General features: G+C 37.2%; 2 protein-coding genes across 2 annotated transcripts; both read right to left on the minus strand.

Annotated features, from left to right (window-relative positions):
• Positions 1-15,095: 15,095 nt before the first annotated feature.
• On the minus strand, positions 15,096-16,037 carry LOC129504998 (olfactory receptor 52J3-like). Its single transcript, XM_055317921.1, has one exon. The coding sequence runs from the start codon at positions 16,029-16,031 to the stop codon at positions 15,096-15,098; it is 936 nt and encodes a 311-aa protein (XP_055173896.1). The 5' UTR covers positions 16,032-16,037.
• Positions 16,038-18,945: 2,908 nt separating this feature from the next.
• LOC129504990 (olfactory receptor 52E2) lies at positions 18,946-21,660 on the minus strand. Its single transcript, XM_055317911.1, has 2 exons — positions 20,752-21,660; positions 18,946-18,948 (listed from the first exon to the last, which is right to left on the minus strand). Exons 1-2 carry the CDS (start codon positions 21,658-21,660, stop codon positions 18,946-18,948), a joined length of 912 nt encoding a protein of 303 aa, XP_055173886.1.

Here is a 21,660-nt window from a genome sequence, read left to right on the forward strand (position 1 = left end):
GCTTCTGTAGAACTTGTACAGCTGCATAGACTAGATGTCTCCCAATGTTATTGATTTCCTACACAATGATACAAAAATATGTTTGAGGTTTTCTAATATCCCTGACCATCATGACATAACTGTGTGATTTTTTTTGAAAACTGAAGTACATGCTATTATTATTTTATTTCAACCAAGTTTTCAGATTTATTAGATTTGTTTCCATTCATTTCTATAACATAATTAAACTTTCATCAAGGACCAATAGAATATCATGTAAATGGCTAGATATTTGGTGTACAGATTATACATTGTTACTCTTCTTTAAAGCAGTTCTAGCTTAGGAATTAAAATAATAATAAAATGTATGGTTTCCCTGGGATTTTAGTGAGTACATTTTCCTTTTTTATCCCAAGCAACACCATCTCATAGTCAATTGTTATAGCCTGTGGAAGTAAAATTTACACAAAAACCTTTAAATGTGTGAAACCTAATGGAAAAAGCTGCTAGGTCAATTCTTATACTTCTTTCTTCAGAAACATTACAATTAAGGAAGACTGTATTAAATGCAGGAAATCCAACTTATGGTGTTTATAATACATACAATTGAGATTACTTCACCATTAGATTTTATAGTTGGTTGTTGAAAATAGCAGAAGAGATAACGATGAAACCATAAGAGCAATTTGGGTCAAAGCAGCAGTAACAATCAAAGGTTGACTTTGCATTACCATGTAAAGAAATTTAATTTGAATATTTTATGTAGTGTGCACTTTTCCTTATGAAGCTGTGGTAGGAGATATTTTTAATACCTGTGTAGAAACATTCAAAACAATAATAACAAAATAGTGCCAAGCTGCATTAAAATAAATTTAGTATCTATGTGTCATTAGCATTGTTTCTATTTCACATCATAAAAAGGTGTGACTTGAATTTTTGACTGGCTTCAATAGCTGTTCATGGCCACACATCTTTTGCTATTTTTCCTACAGTTATATCCTCAGTCTGTTTGCGTATATAGATACCCTATCTTTCAATTATTGAACTCCAAGTCGTACAGCCAGACCACACCTCACATTTTCCCCTCCCTCTTACAGATCTTTATTATCACCTCTGTTCCTGGTCATATCAAGTTCTGTAGCCCGTGGTTCATTCTTTTTCTTCGCAATTATGTATTTCCTGACAGTTTCACTTCTTCAACTCTCCAGATCAGATCCTTTCCCATCTCTCTGCACTTTTTTTTTTTTTTGCTGCTATCTCTTCATTCAATTGTGAAACCAACTGCCCCAAATTTAACCCTGACTTCTGCAACCACTTCCTTTCCAAGTGCTCTGGTTGCTGGAGCTAAACCTTGTTTTCAACACAGTGTCTACTGAAGTTTTTAATGTATTTACCTTTCTAGATCTTCACCAGCCTGTGTTAATAAACACAGCTTTGTGTCAACTTGTATATATTATTTAAGAATCCAGAAAGGGGGATGCCTGGGTGGCTCAGCAGTTGAGCATCTGCCTTTGGTTCAGGGTGTGATCCCAGGTCTAGGGATCAAGTCCCATATCAGACTTCCTGGGAGGAGCCTGCTTCTCCCTCTGTCTCTCTGCCTCTCTCTGTCTCTCATGAATTTAAAAAAAAAAAATCCAGAATCCAGAAAGGTAGTAATTATTGACACAATTATAATGAAGAGGAGAGAAAGGCTCTGATGAATCACAAAACCACTTAGTAACCCACCCCAAAAACATCAGAATTAGGATTTGGGATTCAAAGACCATACTAGTGACAATATGTCATGCTGCTTCCTAAGTACTTAACAAACTTAGTCCAAGGGCTATTTAAGAAATAATAATGTCATCGGAGTAGTATTTATAAATTTAAAATAGATTGAGTTGATATGATAGAATTTTTCATACAGGAGAGGGAAAGTCTAGATATTAAAGGTGCATAGCTGAGATGGGCACACTAACAGAATTTTCTGGATTACAAGACAACATGGTCACTTTTCACTATTTCCTTCATTATTTTTTCCTCCTTCTTTATGCCCACACTCTACTTCATTTCTGTGTCAGATTCCAACCACCTTTCAAAAATACCTGTTATATTTCATTAATGTTTAACATTATCATTTTTCTCATATTTTCTAGCAAATATTTACCTTACTGTATCCTAAGAAATTGAAAGAAGTGACTTCACAGATTTACGAGCACCTCATGTTTGGCTTCATTTTTGCCAGGTGGTTATATGTGTGACAACTGACTTGCTCTTCAAGGTTATCCCAAGTTAATGCAAGCAAGAAGTAACCAAAGCTCTGTATGAGTTCCTATAAATACACACTGAGAGAGGGTTTACACAGCAGTGATTTCTAATCCTGACTTTTCATAAAGCCTGTGGATTATTAGACACAAAAACAGATTCTAAGTTCTGACCCTGAAAATTCTGAGATATTAGGTATGGGACAGTACCTTATGATTTCTATAAATCTCCTCAAGTTAATCTGATTTAACTTATTCGACATTTGGAAACTGCTGAAGGATAAGATAATATAGATAAGCAATTATATATGAATTAGAATGTGTTTTAAAAATATAAGGGTGAATTTAATAAAACAGTGTGAATTACAATATCTTGTAGCCCTGATTTTACATGTCTTTTTCTCTCCTTTAAATCCTCAAAACAAAACATGGGCACTGATTCCATTGTGTACTATGATATTCTCAGGTTTTGTAGTGCTCTATCCCTTCCTCAACTAGAGTTATTTGTGAGAGAACTTTTGCTTTACTGAAGTTGTAACTTTCAAGCACTTTTTGAAAAGTATATATTAGGAGCTCTCAAAAGAATTATGTCAAAGAAGAATGACTAGTATGTGGTAAATATAATAATAATAATAATAATAATAACAATAACAACATTAGGTAGCTACTAAAGATTTTCTCAGGGTTTTACTGTGTTGATGTTCTCCTTTTAGAGGTGAAAGGAGAAGAAAAAGATAAATAGAATTGACCCAGACAAGACATTTTCTGCCTTTTGGAGTTTCTAGAGGTTCAGAGATTCTTAGAAACCTACTTATTCATCAACTCTCATTCAGAAGACTTCCATGAATTTCGCAATTATTATGCAAAACTATGGTTACCATGGAAAGGAATATTTTATTTTGTTGATCCTATTCATAGGAAGAATAGTAAGTTAGGTGGTCAGATCTTTTTCAGTTAACTGGATTATGACTGTTTTGGTGACAAGGAGTAAAAATAATAAATTTACATAGAAAAGACAGTGATTGGTAGCAATGATACATACTCAAGGGCAATAATTTGGACTCAGAAATATAGAAAGGGCTTTATGGGATTGCAGTTTGGGCCCACGTAACCAAAACTGACTTTATGATATGTAATAATGGAAAAAGTTCAGGATTTGGAGCTAATAAATTTTGTTTAAATCATAGCTCTGTTTCTTTCAAGCTGTCTATCAGTATTCTGTAGCCCTATTTCTTTAAAAAATATAGTCTCCACATATGGCAATGAAATGATACATATCTTGCAAATTTAATTCATGAATTATAAACAAATATGATAACATATTAGGAGGCCAACATAAATAAGGAAATTTTAATAATATAATTGCTAGATTATTTGAGTCTTTGTACTTGGTGTATATTGTCATATTGTTACCTTTCAATAAGGAAAAAAATTAAAGCAGCTTATAGAAATGAAATTTAGACAGACTATTGCTTAATGATTCTGGTATATATGGATTTAGATATGTTTGGAAAATTTTGGAATTGGTTTTATAAATGATGAGTCAAGCCTTTATTTTTTTTTTTTTGAGTCAAGCCTTTAAAAAAACTGTTTTTGTTTTTGTTTTTTTGTTTTTGTTTTGTAATAGCTTTGAAAATATAAGGATTCTAGATCTGGTATTTTTTTCTGCCAGTTATATGAAGGCATGAATTGTGAAATATTTATCTTGAGAGCTGAATGGAGAACAGAGGGGTATACAAAGTTGGGTAAAGTTCAGCAAGATAGATATAAAATGGTGACAGCTAAGAGAAGGCAAGAGAGACAAGATTGAAGGTAAAGTTACAACCATAGGAAGCAAAGGAAAAAGTAAATGGAATGACAAAGACTTAAGAAAGAACACAGAAAGCAAGTCAAAAAGGTATTTGCATAAGCATTCACACACATGCACATACCACTTATCCAAATATTTAAGAATGAGATTTATAAAGTCTTCCTCATAGTACAAACCTGAGTCTGCATAAATTATTATCTTGTTACACTCTGGGCTCATTGATACATTCTATATTCAGTGAGCTTTCCTTTTTTTCTCCATTTCCGTAATCTGTTTTATCTCTTTAATCTACATCTCAATGAAATGGCTTCTTCTTGCTTCTTTGTTTGAAAACAAAAAATGTTCCTGTCTTAGTGCATCCTTCTTGAACCCAAGGCCAAATTCATCAGCATAGCTTCTAACCTTCTTGATGAGCTAGTTCACCCACCTGCCCCAGAATGTTTCCATTTCCATCTGCTCTGACTGAAATGGAAGACTTCTACCATAAACACTGGCATTAATATGGAGTGTCTCTGAAGAAAACAGAGTTGTCCAGAGGCACTGAGCTACATGCTTCATAAATATGAAGCAAAGCATCATTGGTAATGAAAGAAAGGAAGGAAGGAAAGAAGGAAGGAAGGAAAGGAAGGAAGAGAAAAAGAGAAAGAAAGAAAGAAAGAAGAAAGAAAAAGAAAGAAAGAAAAAAAGAAAGAAGAAAGAAAGGAAAGAAAGAAGAAAGAAAGAAAGAAAGAAAGAAGAAAGAAAGAAAGAAAGAAAGAAAGAAAGAAAGAAAGAAAGAAAGAAAGAGAAAGAAAGAAAGAAAGTCCTGATTCTGGATGCTATTTCCCAAGCTTGGGATAATTTGTGATAAATTGGCTTATCTCTAGGTATGGGAGGCTATAAGGAGGGCTTACATCCCATTCTTTCTCCTCAAGATTCCTCTAGTTCTAGATTCCCTCTTATGGGCTCCATGTACAAGTCCAGGTCACAGAAAATCTGGGGTGATTTTATGTAAGGGATTGGCAAGTCATTCTGGCTCTTTTTTCATTACCATATTGTTTACATTACTGTTATCTCATCAATTTCTCCAAAACTTACCTACCTCCTCACTTTCATTTCCATCCTAAACACAATTCAACCTTAAATACTATCATGAAAAAATTGAAGTCCAGCTAGTATCCGTCATTCTATGGAGTATTCATTAGAACTTTGATGGGAGAGAAAATATAATAAATCAAAGACCAGTTGTTTTGAGCACAAATCTCTGCTTCTTGGTTCTTATTAACAGTAAAATATGACAGAGTTAATATACTGGTAAAAGGAGATCTAGGGGAAGAAGTATGAGATATTGAAAATTGGTTCAATGGATGGACTTTGAGGCAGACTATGTGAGTTAGAATCCCATCTTCCCTACTTAATGGACATATGAGTTTGGGAAAGATTTAAACTCTGGCTCCATTTCCATATCTATAATGAGCAGGATAATACCTAGTACAAAACATTATTGTGAAGATTTTAAAAAGTTAATACTTGTATAACACTTAAAACATTTCCTGATATATAGTACGTAATTTGTAATGGTTTGTTGATAATAATCTAAACTACTTAACTAATACTCAGTATTCCCAGGTTAGGATATTTTGTGGAAATTCATACTGATGGAGTTGCCATGGAGATGTGTCCTAGAGTCACTTTTGGGGTTTTAGGGAAGTTAATAAATATGATATCATCTTCCTTCCAAGATTTATTTCCAATAAAGAACAAAACATATGAGTAAAACAAATAGCTTTAGAACAGCAGCATTATTACTGAGTAAAATCTCTGTAGTATTTCTTGGTTTAGTTGTGCATCCAAACTGGTCAATTGGGCTTCCTAACAATCTTTGCCCTTTCAAGCCCCTAAACTTAAACTACCTCAAAAGCTCAGGTTTTTGGTTGGAGGGGCAGAGGCTTGTCAGGAAAGTTATGGAATTCCTGAAATTTTGGAAAGTGATACTGAGATCTGCAATGTCAGCACTGTCATGTGACAATTAAATCTCTGAGTTTCTGGAATTCTCTATTCAGTGTATTCACTTTTTTTGTTTATTCTTTTGTCAGTTATTTTCTTTGATACTTTCACCAGTATATTAAAATTGTGGATACTTCATAGAACATACCCTGTTTCTGTCTCCTAGGTATATAAGGTAATTTCTGATTACCTATCTGATTTTCTATCTGCTTTTTAAAAAGTTTATTTATAACACTTGTAGATTACAGAAAAATGAAAATATAGGACAAAGAGCTTTCATATAAACACATACATAATTTCCCCTACTAGTAACATTTATTATAATTGGTAAAACAATATTAACTAAAGTTCATATTTTATTAACATTCATATTCAGATTTCTATAATCATACTTTATGTTCTTCTCTAATGGGATCCCATCCAAGACACCAAATTACATTTACTAGTTTTATCTAGTAGGTCTCTTAGGTTCTCTTGACTGTGACAGTTACTCCAGCTTTTCTTAGTTTTGACGACTTCACAATTTTTAGAAGTACTAGTCGGGTTTTGGAGGTGCCTGGGTGGCTCAGCAATTGAGCCTCTGACTTTTGGTTTCCATTCGGGTTCATGATCCCATAGGTGGTGGACTTCCCAGCTTAGCCTGGAGCCCTGCTTGAAGATTCTTTCCCACTGCCCTTCCTATCGCTGGGACCCATGCGCATATGCATGTGCACACTCCAGCTCAAGTACATAAATTCCTTTTTTCTTTTTAAGATTTTATTTATTTATGAAAGACAGAAAGAGGCAGAGACATAGACAGAGAGCAGAATCCCTGCAAGGAGCCAGATGCGAGACTCCCTGGGACCAGGAGAGGACCCAGTCCCAAGACCCTGGGATCAAGACCTGAGCCAAAGGCAAACGCTCAACCACTGAGCCACCTAGGCACCCCTCTTTTCTTTTTTATAAAGAAGTACTCGTCAGGTTTTTGTAAAATATCCCTAAATTGAAATTAGGCTGATTATTTCCCCCATGATTAGACCAGAGTTATGTGACTGGGGAAGATCAATGAAGTAAAATACTATTTATGTTAAACCACGTCAAGGATACATACTATCAACACGGTTTATCACTGTTGATATTGAGCTTCATCACCTTGCTGAGGTCATGTTTGTCAGATTCTCTTTCTCTTCCATTTCCAAGTTTTCTCTTTAGAAGTAAGTTACAAAGTGTATGCCACAAATGAAACAGGGAATAGTTATGTTCCACCTCTTGGACATGAGGCATCCTCATATATTGCTTGGATTTTTTTTTTTTTTTGCATGAGAGATAATCTATTCCACCTTTTGTTTATATATTCACTCATTTATTTTTATCAGTATGGCCTCAAATATTTATTTTGTACTTTATGTCATAATCCAGTTCTACTTTATTTTGTCACGTTGATCAGCTTTGGCTATTGGGAGCTCTTTCAGTTGGCTCCTGTGTCCCTTTGACTTATACCCATAAATGTGTGTTCTTTTTTGGTAGGGGAGGGCCACTTCCTTATTTACCGAGACCATAGGATGCTACAGTCATATCCATACATCACCTCTCCAATCTTAGAAAATCTTAGAATGTGGTATTTCTCCAAGGATTACTGATACTTTTAATTGGATAATAGTATTAGAAACAAAGTTTGGGGTGTTGGATGTATTTGCTCCTGGGATGTCATTGGTTTAGACCATCTCAGCTAGCAGTGAAATACATGTGTGTATGCCAACCTGTTTGCATATACATGTATCTGTGAACACATAGCATCTGTTTATCTATCATCTTTCTATCATCTGTCATCTACCTAGAACTAAACATAGTGATGTCTCTAATCTGTTATATGAATTATTCTAATATCCTTTCATGTTTCTCTATAAACTAATAAACTCCAAAAATGAGAAACATAGTCCTCACTACATGCCATACATTTACAAAATTATTCAATATGCATATGTAGATGCATTAGAATTGTTAACCTATAACTCCATGGGAAAAAAAATTATCCAATAGAGTACAATGCTTTATGTGTAGTTCTTTTTGCCTACTCCACTCATTTCCAGAGTTACTTAGGTTAACACATTTTCTTCATCCACTTTAGTGAGGTTTTTTTTTTTTTTCCTACATTTTGAATGCATAGTATTTCTCATACTGAGCATTTCATCATGGAATTCCCTGAACTCCTCGATGATTTTTTAAGATTTGCAGACATTAAGATCATCTTTTGGGATTATAATTCTAAGGGTTTTGCCAAATGTATTATCAAACATCCACAATTACAGTATCATATAGAATAGTTTCACCAACCTAAAAATTTCCATGTGCTTCACATATTCAACATCTCCCCAGTCCTTCTTCTCCTGGCCACCCTGGATATTTTTGCAGTCTGTATAATTTTGCTTTTCCTCGAATGTAATTTCACTAGAATCACAATGTGATTCTTCATAGTGTGAAGCCCTGTCAGATTGGTTTCATTGACTTCAGAATATATATTTAAGATTTATCTGTGTCTTTCATGGCTCAGCATCTTATTTCTTATTAATGCTGGATATATCCATTGTTTTAGTTATACTGTATATACCATAGTTTGGATATTCATTTACCTATTGAGGGCATTTTGGTTGTTTCCAGTTCTTTATGAATAAAGTTGCTGTAAGTATCCATGTGCAGGTTTATGCATGGACATAGTTTAGAAACCCACTGGGTAAATTCTTTAGAATGTAATTATTGGATCATATGGTAAGACTGTATTTAGCTTTGTAAGAAACTTCCAAATTTTCTTCTAAAATGACTGTGCCATTTTGCATTTCCACCAAAAATGAATGAAAAGTTCTATTATTTTCTTTGCATGCTCACCTATCTATGGTATTGCTTTATTTATTTATTTTTAACTTTAGCCATTTTTAGAGGTGTGAAGTGGAATCATATTTCATTTTTTAATTTGTAATTCCTTGACGGAAAAATATACTGAGCATTTTTTCATGTCTTTCTTTTCAGTCTGTATATTGTCTTTAGGAGGTGTCTGGACAAATTTTTAGCTCAATTTTTATTTTTATTTTTTTTTTATTTATTTTTTTTTAAATTAATTTTTATTGGTGTTCAATTTACCAACATACAGAATAACACCCAGTGCTCATCCCGTCAAGTGTACCCCTCAGTGCCCGTCACCCATTCACCCCCCACCCCCGCCCTCCTCCCCCTCCACCACCCCTAGTTCATTTCCCAGAGTTAGAAGTCTTTATGTTCTGTCTCCCTTTCTGATATTTCTCACACATTTCTTCTCCCTTCCCTTATATTCTCTTTCACTATTATTCATATTCCCCAAATGAATGAGAACATACACTGTCCTTCTCCGGTTACTGTGGCCAAGTTCAAAAAGGGTGTTGCCTGAGTTCTCCTCTGGGATTTTGATGGAATCTTGTCTCACATTTAGATCTTTCATCTATTTTGAGTTTATCTTTGTGTATGGTGCAAGAGAGTGGTCCAGTTTCATTCTTCTGCATGTGGATGTCCAATTTTCCCAGCACCATTTATTGAAGAGACTGTCTTTCTTCCAGTGGATAGTCTTTCCTCCTTTATCGTATATTAGTTGACCATAAAGTTCAGGGTCCACTTCTGGGTTCTCTGTTCTGTTCCATTGATCTATATGTCTGTTTTTGTGCCAGTACCACACTGTCTTGATGAACACAGCTTTGTAGTACAACCTGAAATCTGGCATTGTGATGCCCCCAGATATGGTTTTCTTTTTTAAAATTCCCCTGGCTGTTTGGGGTCTTTTCTGATTCCACACAAATCTTAAAATAATTTGTTCTAAGTCTCTGAAGTAAGTCCATGGTATTTTGATAGGGATTGCATTATACGTGTAAATTGCCCTGGGTAACATTGACATTTTCACAATATTAATTCTGCCAATCCATGAGCATGGAATATTTTTCCATCTCTTTGTGTCTTCCTCAATTTCTTTCAGAAGTGTTCTATAGTTTTTAGGGTATATTTTGAGAACCATTTGAATGGTAAATGGTTCTCCAACCTTTTATTTTCAGGTGGTAGGTGTCCTTCTGTCTAAAATGAGTCTCTTGTAGACAGCAAATAGATGGGTCCTGCTTTTTTATCCAGTCTGAAACCCTGCGCCTTTTGATGGGGTCATTAAGCCCATTCACGTTCAGAGTTACTATTGACAGATATGAGTTTAGTGTCATCATGATATCTATTTAGTCCTTGTTTTTGGATTGTTCCACTGAACTTCTTCTTAAAGGGGAGTTTTAAGAGTCCCCCTTAAAATTTCTTGCAGAGCTGGTTTGGAGGTCACATATTCTTTCAGTTCCTGCCTGTCTTGGAAGCTCTTTATCTCTCCTTCCATTTTGAATGAGAGCCTTGCTGGATAAAGTATTCTTGGTTGCATGTTCTTCTCATTTAGGACCCTGAATATATCCTGCCAGCCCTTTCTGGCCTGCCAGGTCTCTGTGGAGAGGTCTGCTGTTACCCTAATATTCCTCCCCATGAAAGTCAGGGACTTCTTGTCTCTTGCTGCTTTAAGGATCTTCTCTTTATCTTTGGAATTTGCAAGCTTCACTATTAGATGTCGAGGTGTTGAACGGTTTTTATTGATTTTAGGGGGGGATCTCTCTATTTCCTGGATCTGAATGCCTGTTTCCCTTCCCAGATTGGGAAAGTTTTCAGCTAGGATTTGTTCAAATACATATTCTGGCCCTCTGTCCCTTTCGGCGCCCTCGGGAACCCCAATTAAACGTAGGTTTTTCTTCCTTAGGCTGTCATTTATTTGCCTTAATCTGTCTTCGTGGTCCCTTAATTGATTGTCTCTTTTTTCCTCAGTTTCCCTCTTTGCCATTAACTTGTCTTCTATGTCACTCACTCGTTCTTCCACCTCGTTAACCCTCGTCGTTAGGACTTCTAGTTTGGATTGCATCTCATTCAATTGATTTTTAATTTCTGCCTGATTGGATCTAAATTCTGCAGTCATGAAGTCTCGTGAGGCCTTAATGCTTTTTTCTAGAGCCACCAGTAGCTGTATGATAGTGCTTCTGAATTGGCTTTCTGACATTGAAGTGTAATCCAGATTTTGTAACTCTGTGGGAGAGAGGGCTGTTTCTGATTCTTTCTTTTGAGGTGAGGTTTTCCTTCTAGTCATTTTGCTCAGTGCAGAGTGGCCAAAAACAAGTTGTATTGGAACACGGGGGAGTATCACTGGTCCGTCCAGCTGGTCTTCTGGGGGAGGGGCCTGCTGTGCTGATTTTCAGGTGTTAGCACTTGGGGGAGCTGCTCTGCCCCTGCCTGCTGCAGGGCTCAGCGGGGGTTGTTTACCCCGTGAGGCCCCAGGAGGAACAGCCGCAGTTGCTATGGCAACTCTGGAAGCCTGGATTCAGCCTCCGCAGGAACTACGGGGCTCGGGGCTCTCGGCTCTCCGTCCGCAGGGCCTGGAGGCTCCGGGGCGGGGCCGCTGATCTGCTCAGCTCGGGGCAGGAGCGTCCTCGCTGTCCTGGGCCCTCCCGGCCTCTGCCTGTCCCGGGGGAGGCCGGATCCTGGGCTGTGTCCCGGCGCCCTGTGCTCCGGGGCCTGCGCTGTTGGACTCGCGCTCCCGCCCCGCAGCCCCCTCCGCGGAGCCGCCGCCCGAGCCCCTCCGAGCTGCTCCCGGTCCCGCGGTGCGCGCTGCAGCCCTTAGGGAGCTCGGAGCACTCCCCTGCGCTCGCAGGTGCCTGTTAGTGTCCCCGGGAGCCCGAGGGCATCCCCGCCCTCCTGGGTCCTGCTCCAACTCCCTGCGAGCCCCTTTCCGCCCGCCCGGGAAGGTTGGTGCAGCTCCTGCTCCTCCGGGACGGGACGGGGCTCTCCTGTCCTGGGGACACTCGCCCCGGCCTCAGCCCGGCTCCTCGCGGGGCCCCTCCCCCTCGGAGGCCTTTTGTGTCTTTATTTCTTTTTCCCCGTCTTCCTACCTGGATAGAAGCGTGGACTCTTCTCACTGTAGCATTCCAGCTGGTCTCTCTTTACATCTGAGGCCGAATTCGTAAATTTTCAGGATTGTTTGAAGGTTATCTAGGTAATTTGGTGGGGACAGGTGATTTGGGGACCCTGCTCTTCCGCCATCTTGCCCCTCCCCCCTTAGCTCAATTTTTAATTGGGTTATTATTATTTTTTAAAGTTACATGTTTTATTTTTTAAATCAAATTGAGGAAGTTCTTTATTCCTTGTTACCGTGTGTTGTTATAAATATGTGTTTTTGTCATTTTTTTAAAAAAATGTTTTTCTTCAACTATTGATATGATTAATATGATTTTTCTTCTTTAGGTTGATGTTCTAGGTTACATTGTTTGTTTTTTAAACATGGAGTCAGTCTTATATACCAAGAATAAATACCATTTAGTCAATGTTGTATAGTTATTCTGTAAATTGTTAGTTTTAATTTACTAATATTTCATTGAGGATTTTTGCATCCGTTTATGAGATGTAGTTTTGAGACATGGCCTATATATATGTTTGGGGTTTTTTTGTTTTGTTTTGTTTTTGGACATCTTAACTGACTCTGGTGTTCAGGTATGTCCAGCTTCATAAAATTACTGAGTATTTTTTGTGCTTCTGTGATCTGGAAGTGATTTTAGAGAATTGACATCATTTCTTTCCTTAGTGTTTGGTAGAATTCACCAGTGAAACCCTCAGAACCTTATTTTTTTTTAAGATTATTAATTAGTGATGCAATTTTTAAAATAGATATATTTAGTATTCAGAACTATAAATTTTCTTCTGTGGGCTTTATATCATTTATATATATTCAGTTGACCATTGAACAACATGAGTTTAAACTGTGTGGATCCACTTAAATACAGTACAGTACTATGATAAGTTCTTTATTATAAGAATACAGTACATAATACATATAACTTACAAAATATATATTATTTGACAGTTTATATTATCAGTTAGACTTCAAGTCAACAGTAGGCTATTAGTAGTTAAGTTTGGGGGGTGTCAAAAGTTGTAAGTGGATTTTTGACTGTGTGGGGGTGGGAGAAGAGTGCTCCAATTCTTGTGCTGTTTGGGATCAAGAATCCAACAACACAGCGGTTAGAGGTGCTGACCCTATATATATGACTTAAAGATATTTTCAATGCTCTTGCTGCTAAACCCTGCTTAGCTTTTAGTTGTAGTGCATGGAATTTACATAAAATTAGGAGATGGTAAAAAAAAAAAGTTAGGAGATGGTTGGAGACAATGAACATTATCACTATAAAAAACATGGTTAGGACATGAATATAAGGTAGCCTTTAACATTTTAATAGAGAACATCATTACTTACAGATTAGCATATCAGAATCTTATCAATCAGACCAAATGGAAATATGTAGGAACTTTCCCTTAAAAGGTAAAATGCTGAATTTAGTTTTTTGATAACACCTGCTGTTAATCCTGTGTGACTTTGGAGGTAGGGGGTTCCATATTGGATGGAGATTTAAAATCAACTTATAAAAATAAATAATTTATAAATGTAAAAATATCAATCTTTATTTTGTGTATTTTATTATTAAATATTATTAAATTTGAGGTGTCCTTAAAATAAGACACAACTTCCGAATTAGGGAAAACACTGGAAAGAATGCTGTTGATATTCTTTTGACAAAAGCTCAGAATGTACATCTTTCTGTCTCTGAGAGAAAAGAGCATTTAATGTGCTCAAAGTGCTCACAGGAAATAAACTCTTCAGGTTCTAAATATCATATTTAGATATCCCTTGTGTCACCTTCCATTAACTCCTTTCAGAAACTGTTTACTGAAATCTCTAGTCCATGCCCCTTACTGAAAGAATCTTCCAGACTTCCAAACCCTGAAGATACATGTTCTGGTTCAGTCACTTTGAAGAGTTGTACTGTCATTTTTGTACCATCAGATGGTGAACATGCCATCAGGAAATTAGTTCTTGGCGTCCTGAGCTGTCACTTTTGTGTTCTATTTCATGATTTTTTTTTATGTGCACAGCAGTTTCTGCTGACAACAAATTCAGGAAGAATAATAAAAAGATCTTTGATCCCCAGAAGTCATGGAGGAAATACGTCCCTAAGAGATTACACAAAATGCTTGTAAGAATATCCAGCAAATTCTTGAAAATGTAGGGTACTTTGAAAATTTATTTGCCACCTCAACTTGTCTGGGATTCATCTACTTTGCAGAGCACCAACCTCCAAAGGATGCATGTATGTTGCAGTCCACAAAGAAAGAGGGCTTTGGAAAGGCAGAACTGACGCTATAGATAAAAGTTGCCTAAATACACTTACCACACACATACACACATACATACACACTTTACAGCACACCACACACTCTCCCAAGGAAACAATCTGATTAATCATGACTCAAAACCACAGTTAGAATTCCATACATTCAAGCTTCTCTTAAAAATAAGATTTTCATTCTTTAACACAAGTATTATTTTCAGGTATGTTAACTTCATGTTTCTCCTGAAAAGGAGGTGGTGGCACATAGTGCCTACAGGTTTTATGAAGAATAAAAACAAAAACAAAAACAAACAAACAAAAAAAAAAAAAAAAACGTTGCTAAAATGAAAGGTAAAAACTGGAGACTTTTTTTTTTTAACTGCACTAAATATCCCGGTATTGTCTTCAGATAAATCAGACACGTTTAAGTTTTTAACTGAGAAATCTATGAAGATCTTTCTAATTTTACATTCAAATTTAGTTCTTTCTTTCAGAGGAAGCAAGACAATTGACATAAACTAATTGTGCTAGCTGGAATATTATCCTATTTTCAAACACAGAGAAATTGAGACTCACAAAATCTCCATGTTTAAAAGGGAAAGGGCTCTCAGTGGGATGTTTCCCCTACTGTAATGGAACCCTATATTCAGAAGAATAAGCACTCAACACCAATACAGAGAGGAAACATTAAGATTTAAAAACATAAATCATTCTCCAGAGTTTGTACCTTTAGTAGTTGTAAGATCTCTTGATATGAGGAACATTTAAAAAGATAATCAACTTAGCATTAGGGTCAAAATTAACTTCTTTCAGCTACATCCATACCCTCAAGAACTAAGGAAATAAGAGACTCTACTTTGAGGTGAAGGTATGGATCACACGCTCACGAATCTGCTTTGTCCTCACACCATAGATAATAGGATTGAGGGCAGGTGGGAAGACCACATAGAGATTGGCAACCAGGATGTGGACATAACGGGGAATTTTTTTGCCAAATCTGTGGGTGAGGAAGGAGAAGAGAGAAGGTGTATAGAAAACACACATGACCCCAACATGTGACCCACATGTGCTCAAAGCTTTGTGACGAGCATCTTGAGATGGGAGACGGAAAACTGCTCGAAGGATGTAGGCATAAGAGATTCCAACTAGCGCCACATCCAAAATAAGAAAAGAAGCCACAAAGAGTCCATAAATGGCATTAACTCTAATGTTGGCACAGGCCAACTTGGCAATGCCCATGTGCTCACAGTAGGAATGGGCAATAATTCGTGTCTCACAGAAGGGTAGACGATGGGTTAGGTAGAGAATGGGCAACATGAGGAGGACAGGGCGCATTATAATACCGACCCCAATGCCTGCTAGCACTCGGGGTGTCAGGATGGTTGTGTAGAGGAGTGGTACACAGATAGCCACATAGCGGTCAAAAGCCATAGCCAGCAGAACGGCAGACTCCATTCCTGTAAAAGTGTGTATCAGGAACATCTGAGCCACACATGTTCCAAAACCAATTTCATGTGCATCAAACCAGAAGATACCCAACATTCGGGGCACTGAGGATGTGGAAAGGGCCAAATCTATGGCTGATAAGATGGCCAGAAAGTAGAACATAGGATCCCGCAGAGCACGATCAGACCAGATGATCAGCAAAATTGTAGCATTGCCCAACAGAGCCATTAAGTAAATGGAGCAAAAAGGCAGGGAGATCCAGCCATGGGAACCCTCATGTCCTGGAATGCCTATAAGATAAAAGGTTTCTGGGTGGAAAGTGGAAGTATTTGTGTGGAACATCTTGCCACTGATGAGAAGAGAAATAGTTGACTACCTCTAGAAGGAAAAATAAGAGCTATAAATGCATATCTCAAAACTTTCCAGTAGAGTTATTTTTTATCTGTAGTTTTATTATTATAAAATCTAATACTAAAACTTGAGTTCAGAGTAATATGCAGGCAAAGACTGAGCCCCCTTCAAATGGGAGGAATATTAACTTTATGAAAGGTATCCCTCTCAAATTTTGGATGATAATATCTGATATTGATTTGCTGAAACTCCATATAAAACCTGGAATGAATTTTAAAAACATGAAAGGGCTTATATTTACACTGAGATATCAATCTTCTTTGGAAACAAAATACACTTTACCTAAACACGTCAACACAAAACCACAGAACAACTGAAACAAACACTTGCACACAGAATATGACAACATAATAAGAATATAAGTGTATCTAGACTTGTAGAATGATAGAAAAAACAGCAGGACTTCTTAAACCAGTTTTATCAGCATCAGTTATTAATCCAAAATGAAGAACTGTGCTTCATTAATGCATCCCTCCATATTTACTCATATGCTCCCATAGACATTCTGGGCTATATCTCAGATATAGTAAAGTTGCACAAAGATGAATAGACACATTGTACTGTACCTCAGATATGAAAAGAGCCACACAAAGATAGGAGAGCAATGCAGATGGAAATCACCTCCAAGAGAGAAATGCATCCCTTTCCTCTACTGTTCTGATGGGAATTAATTTAATAAAGAATCCCAGTTTCTGTCAGTTGCCAAATTCTCAAAAATTCCCCAAGATACCCAACAATTCTCCCCACCCTTGTATGTGTGTGAGGGAGAGGTTTGGTTGAAGAATAGTGAAAAGGTGTATTCAAAGGAGAAGCTTTGAGAGAAGTAAGATTTGTTTCCAATGACAATGATGGTGGTCAACACCAGGCTTAAGAAACCCATGCTCCTGATTCACTACACTGTAGTTGTGATTTCTCTCTCTCTTCTCCTTTGTTCCTTCTTTTCTTTCTTCTTCCCGCTCTCCTTCCTTCCCTCCCTTCCTTGCCTTCCTTGCCTTACTTCCTTCTTTACTTTCTCTCTTCATTCTTTCATTCTTTCTTTCTTTCTTTAGGAAAAAAAAAGCAGAGAGAAGATAGTACTATAGAAAAAAGAAGGAAAGGATAAAGAACTATAGGGCTGGAGGGAGTAAAAAAAGAAGTAAAAAGGAAAGAAAAACAGAAGGAAGATAGGGAGGAAGATCATCTCAACTCTAATTGACTCCTGAGAAAAGTGACAAAGACCAAATTTGAAGAAATATGTTATTAATGACATTTAAAAAATAGAGGCTCTCCAGCTAGTTTTAAGTCCTGCAAAACTGTACATAATGTTGTTGTTCATCTGCAGGCTGTTTTTTTTTTCTGCTTCCCTCTTCGTAATCAATTCTATAAACCTACACTTTACTCTGGGCCTCTGATGAGCATATGTTTAAATTATTATTATGGAAGATCATACCCTAATGCACAATTATCACTGAGAATTGGGCTCATTTATAGCACAAATTTAAGTTCTTTCTATAGAGGGTTATTTTAAAAATTTAAGTTGTCTCAGTATAATCTAGTAAGGACCTCTTTCAATCTGGTAATCTTTCTACAGTAATGAGATAGAATATATCAGCTTAATAAATTCAGTGGTAGCCTGTTCCTTAACTGTTAGACAGGACTCTGATCACTATTCATTTCCATCAGGCATTTAATAGGAAACTCACCTCCAGCAGGTCTAGAGCTAGAGAGCTCTGGTATATCTACTAAGGGGAATAAGGCTTTATACTACCCATACTTAGGGTCCTTGGTGGCCTGAAAACAAACCCAACTCAAATTCCCTGCATGAATCAGAACTAATCACCTGAAAGTCTCCTGAGGAAGATCTCATTCTCTGCACCTGGGATAGAGGGACTGATGGAGATGCAGACATCTCCCTCATTCCTCTCCACCTAACACATCTTGTCAATAGACAAGAAGTCAGAGACACAAAACTAATGCTACCAAATGTATTCATATGAAATATGAAATGGGGGTTCCTGGATGGCTCGGTCGGTTAAAGTTTGACTGGCTCAGGTCATGATCCTGGGGTCCTGGGACCTAGCCCTGAGTTGGGGTCCCTACATTCCAGGGAGTCGGCCTCTCCCTCTCCCCCTGTCTCTCCCTCCACTCGTTGTTTATGCTCTCTCTCTGGCTTGCCCTCTCTTTCCCTCTCAAGTAAATAAATAAAAGCTTAAAAAAAGAAAGAGAAAGATGAAATGAACAGAATCTCCTACTGGGTAAATTTTGCAACCTGGTTTTTATTAGCTCTTCTAGAAATGCAGATTTAGAACATTAATGAACAATACATTTATCTCCCCTCCCCACACCCATTTCTTAGCAGCCTCTATAATTTATTAATATATCATAGTTATCAAATAAGACAAAATTTTTTGTTTCTTTTCTTTGTAGTGCTGGTCTTACTGGCTTTAACTAAAAGACAATAAATTAATTTAACAGAAAAGGGATCCCTGGGTGGCGCAGCAGTTTAGCGCCTGCCTTTGGCCCAGGGCGCGATCCTGGGGACCCGGGATCGAATCCCACGTCGGGCTCCTGGTGCATGGAACCTGTTTCACCCTCTGCCTATGTCTCTGCCTCTCTCTCTCTCTCTCACTGTGTGCCTATCATAAATAAATAAAAAAAAATTAAAAAATTATTAAAAAAATAATTTAACAGAAAAATAAAATAACATAAAATGTATTTGAAGAGACAAAATATGTGGAAGCCAAAGAAAGGAGAGATGTTACCCTAATATTACAAAATACAAGTCAAAATGTATTTTTCAACATAATGAATAAAAGATAAAAGTGAAATGACATTACTTAGTCATAGAAAAATATAAGAACACCACTTACTAAAGTTTCTATTAAAATGGTGATGCAGTAGGAAAATCATTGACTCGGAGATGATATACCCATTATATATATATATAGGTTACGCCCTTATATTAATAACACATTAAAATAGTGGATTGAAATTACTATAAGTCTACAGAGAAATGACAACTGAATATAAAATTATAAAAGCAAAAACTTATTCTGGCAATTTAAAGGAAAAGAAGACCTGATGAAAATAAGGATTTACCCCAAAGATTCAGATGCAATGAAACGCCGGGACACCTGCACCCTGATGTTTCTAGCAGCAATGTCCACAATAGCCAAACTGTGGAAGGAGCCTCGGTGTCCATCGAAAGATGAATGGATAAAAGATGTGGTTTATGTATACAAGGGAATATTACTCAGCCATTAGAAACGACAAATACCCACCATTTGCTTCAACGTGGATGGAACTGGAGGGTATTATGCTGAGTGAAGTAAGTCAATCAGAGAAGGACACACAGTGTATGTTCTCATTCATTTGCGGAATATGAATAATAGTGAAAGGGAATATAAGGGAAGGGAAAAGAAATGTGTGGGAAATATCAGAAGGGGAGACAGAACATAAAGACTCCTAACTCTGGGAAACGAACTAGGGGTGGTGGAAAGGGAGGAGGGCGGGGGGTGGGGGTGAATGGGTGACGGGCACTGGGGTGGGCACTTGACGGGATGAGCACTGGGTGTTATTCTGTATGTTGGTAAATTGAACACCAATAAAAAATAAATTTATTATTAAAAAAAGAAAAAAAAAAGAAAATTTTTTCATCACTTTTACTTATCAGAAAAATGTGAATTCAAAGGACAGTGTGACACCCTGCAACCTTTCCAGTACGGCCGAAATTACAACTGCTAATTCTAAGTATTCTTCATAATAAGGAGCTTCTATGACCACTTTGGAAACTGGAAGTGTCTATGTATTCTAAATATTCCCTATGTACCAGCAATTACTACTAGGTAAATGTTCAAAGCAAATAAATGATTGTGTTCACCAAAATACATATACAAAAATATTCATAAGAGTGTATTCAGAAAAGTGAAAAAATCAAACAAGTCAAATTATTCAACAATAGTAGACTACATTATTGGGTTTATTCATTAAAGAAAATACTATCTATGAAGAAATAAAACAACACATAAATAAAACAATAAGAAGCAAACAAATGGGAAAAAAACACAACTGAACTATTGTTATATGCAAAATGGATTAATATAACAGAAATCTTGTAAAGATAAAACCAGACACATCAAATTGTGCTCTTAAGATTTTTACACTTGATTGTTTTTATGTGGAACTTTGGGGACAAGAAACAGGAACAAAAAAAACAAAAAACAAAAAACAAAAACAAAAACAAAACAAAACAAAAAACCAAGCGTTCTATCTTCATGGATTAAAAGATAAATATAAGGGGTTCCTGGGTGGCTCAGTCGGTTGAGCATCCAACTCTTGATTTAGCTCAGGTCATGATTTCAGGGTGGTGAGATTAAGTCCCACATTGGGTTCTGTGCTGGGTGTGGAGTCGAGATTCTCTCTCTCCCTCTGCCCCTCCCCCTGCTTGTGCTCTCTCACTCTTCTCACAATAAGTAGATAATATGTTTAAAAATATATTTTAAAAACAAGAAAAAAATAAGAAGGAATGAAATGAGTATTAAACATTTCTGACAAGCACATTTAAAATTACTTAGTATAACAAGGCAAGTATCTTTGCTCAGAAGTTCCATCTCATATACATTAGGTGCTATTCCTTTTTAATTCTTTATCTTTGCAATAATATTTTCTTCACCCGGTCATAGATCTGCTTGGTCCTGACTCCATATATGACAGGGTTGAGCATTGGTGGCACTATGACATAAAGATTGGCCAGGAGTATGTGGATATAGCGGGGAACATTTCGGCCAAAGCGATGTGTCATAAAGGAAAAGAGGGCCGGTGTATAGAAGGCAAGAATTACACAAACATGAGAACCGCACGTGCTGAGGGATTTGAGTCGGGCTTCATGGGAAGGAAGACGGAAAACAGCTCGCAGTATCTGAACATAAGAAAGGGCAATGCCTATGATGTCAAATACTAGATTACAAATTGCACATAAGCCATAAATAATATTGATCTTGATGCTGGCACAAGAGAGACGAGCAAGACCCATATGTTCACAATAGGTATGGGCAATGACACGATTCCCACAGAAGGGCAATCGCAAAATCAGAAACACAAATGGAATCACAGAAATAAATGCCCTCACTAACACACCAACACCAATCACAGAAACAACCCTGTTGGTGAGGATGGTGCTATATCGAAGTGGGTTGCAGATGGCCACGTAGCGGTCATAAGCCATTGCCAACAGGACAGCTGACTCCATACCAGTGAAGTTGTGGATAAAAAACATCTGAGTGAGACAAGCATCAAAGAGTATCTCCCTGAGACTAAACCAGAAGATTCCAAGCATCTTGGGGATGGTAGCTGTGGACAGACCCAAATCAATAGTAGCCAACATGGCTAGGAAGTAGAACATTGGTTGGTGTAGGCTGCTCTCAGCCTGGATGACAAATAGAATAGTGAGGTTTCCTAGAAGTGCAATCATGTACACAGCACAAAAGGGAAAGCCAATCCACATGTGGACTGTTTCCAGTCCTGGGATACCCAGCAACAAGAATGAAGAGGGATGAAACTGGGTGTCATTGGGAAGGGGCAT

The sequence above is a fragment of the Nyctereutes procyonoides genome, unplaced genomic scaffold, assembly GCF_905146905.1.
Source record: "Nyctereutes procyonoides isolate TBG_1078 unplaced genomic scaffold, NYPRO_anot_genome, whole genome shotgun sequence".
Lineage (NCBI taxonomy): Eukaryota > Metazoa > Chordata > Mammalia > Carnivora > Canidae > Nyctereutes > Nyctereutes procyonoides.

Excerpts from the sequence above, each read along its gene's own strand:
- LOC129504998 (XM_055317921.1), bottom strand. The coding sequence starts at position 16,031 with ATGTTCCACACAAATACTTCCACTTTCCACCCAGAAACCTTTTATCTT.
- LOC129504990 (XM_055317911.1), bottom strand. The coding sequence starts at position 21,660 with ATGCCCCTTCCCAATGACACCCAGTTTCATCCCTCTTCATTCTTGTTG.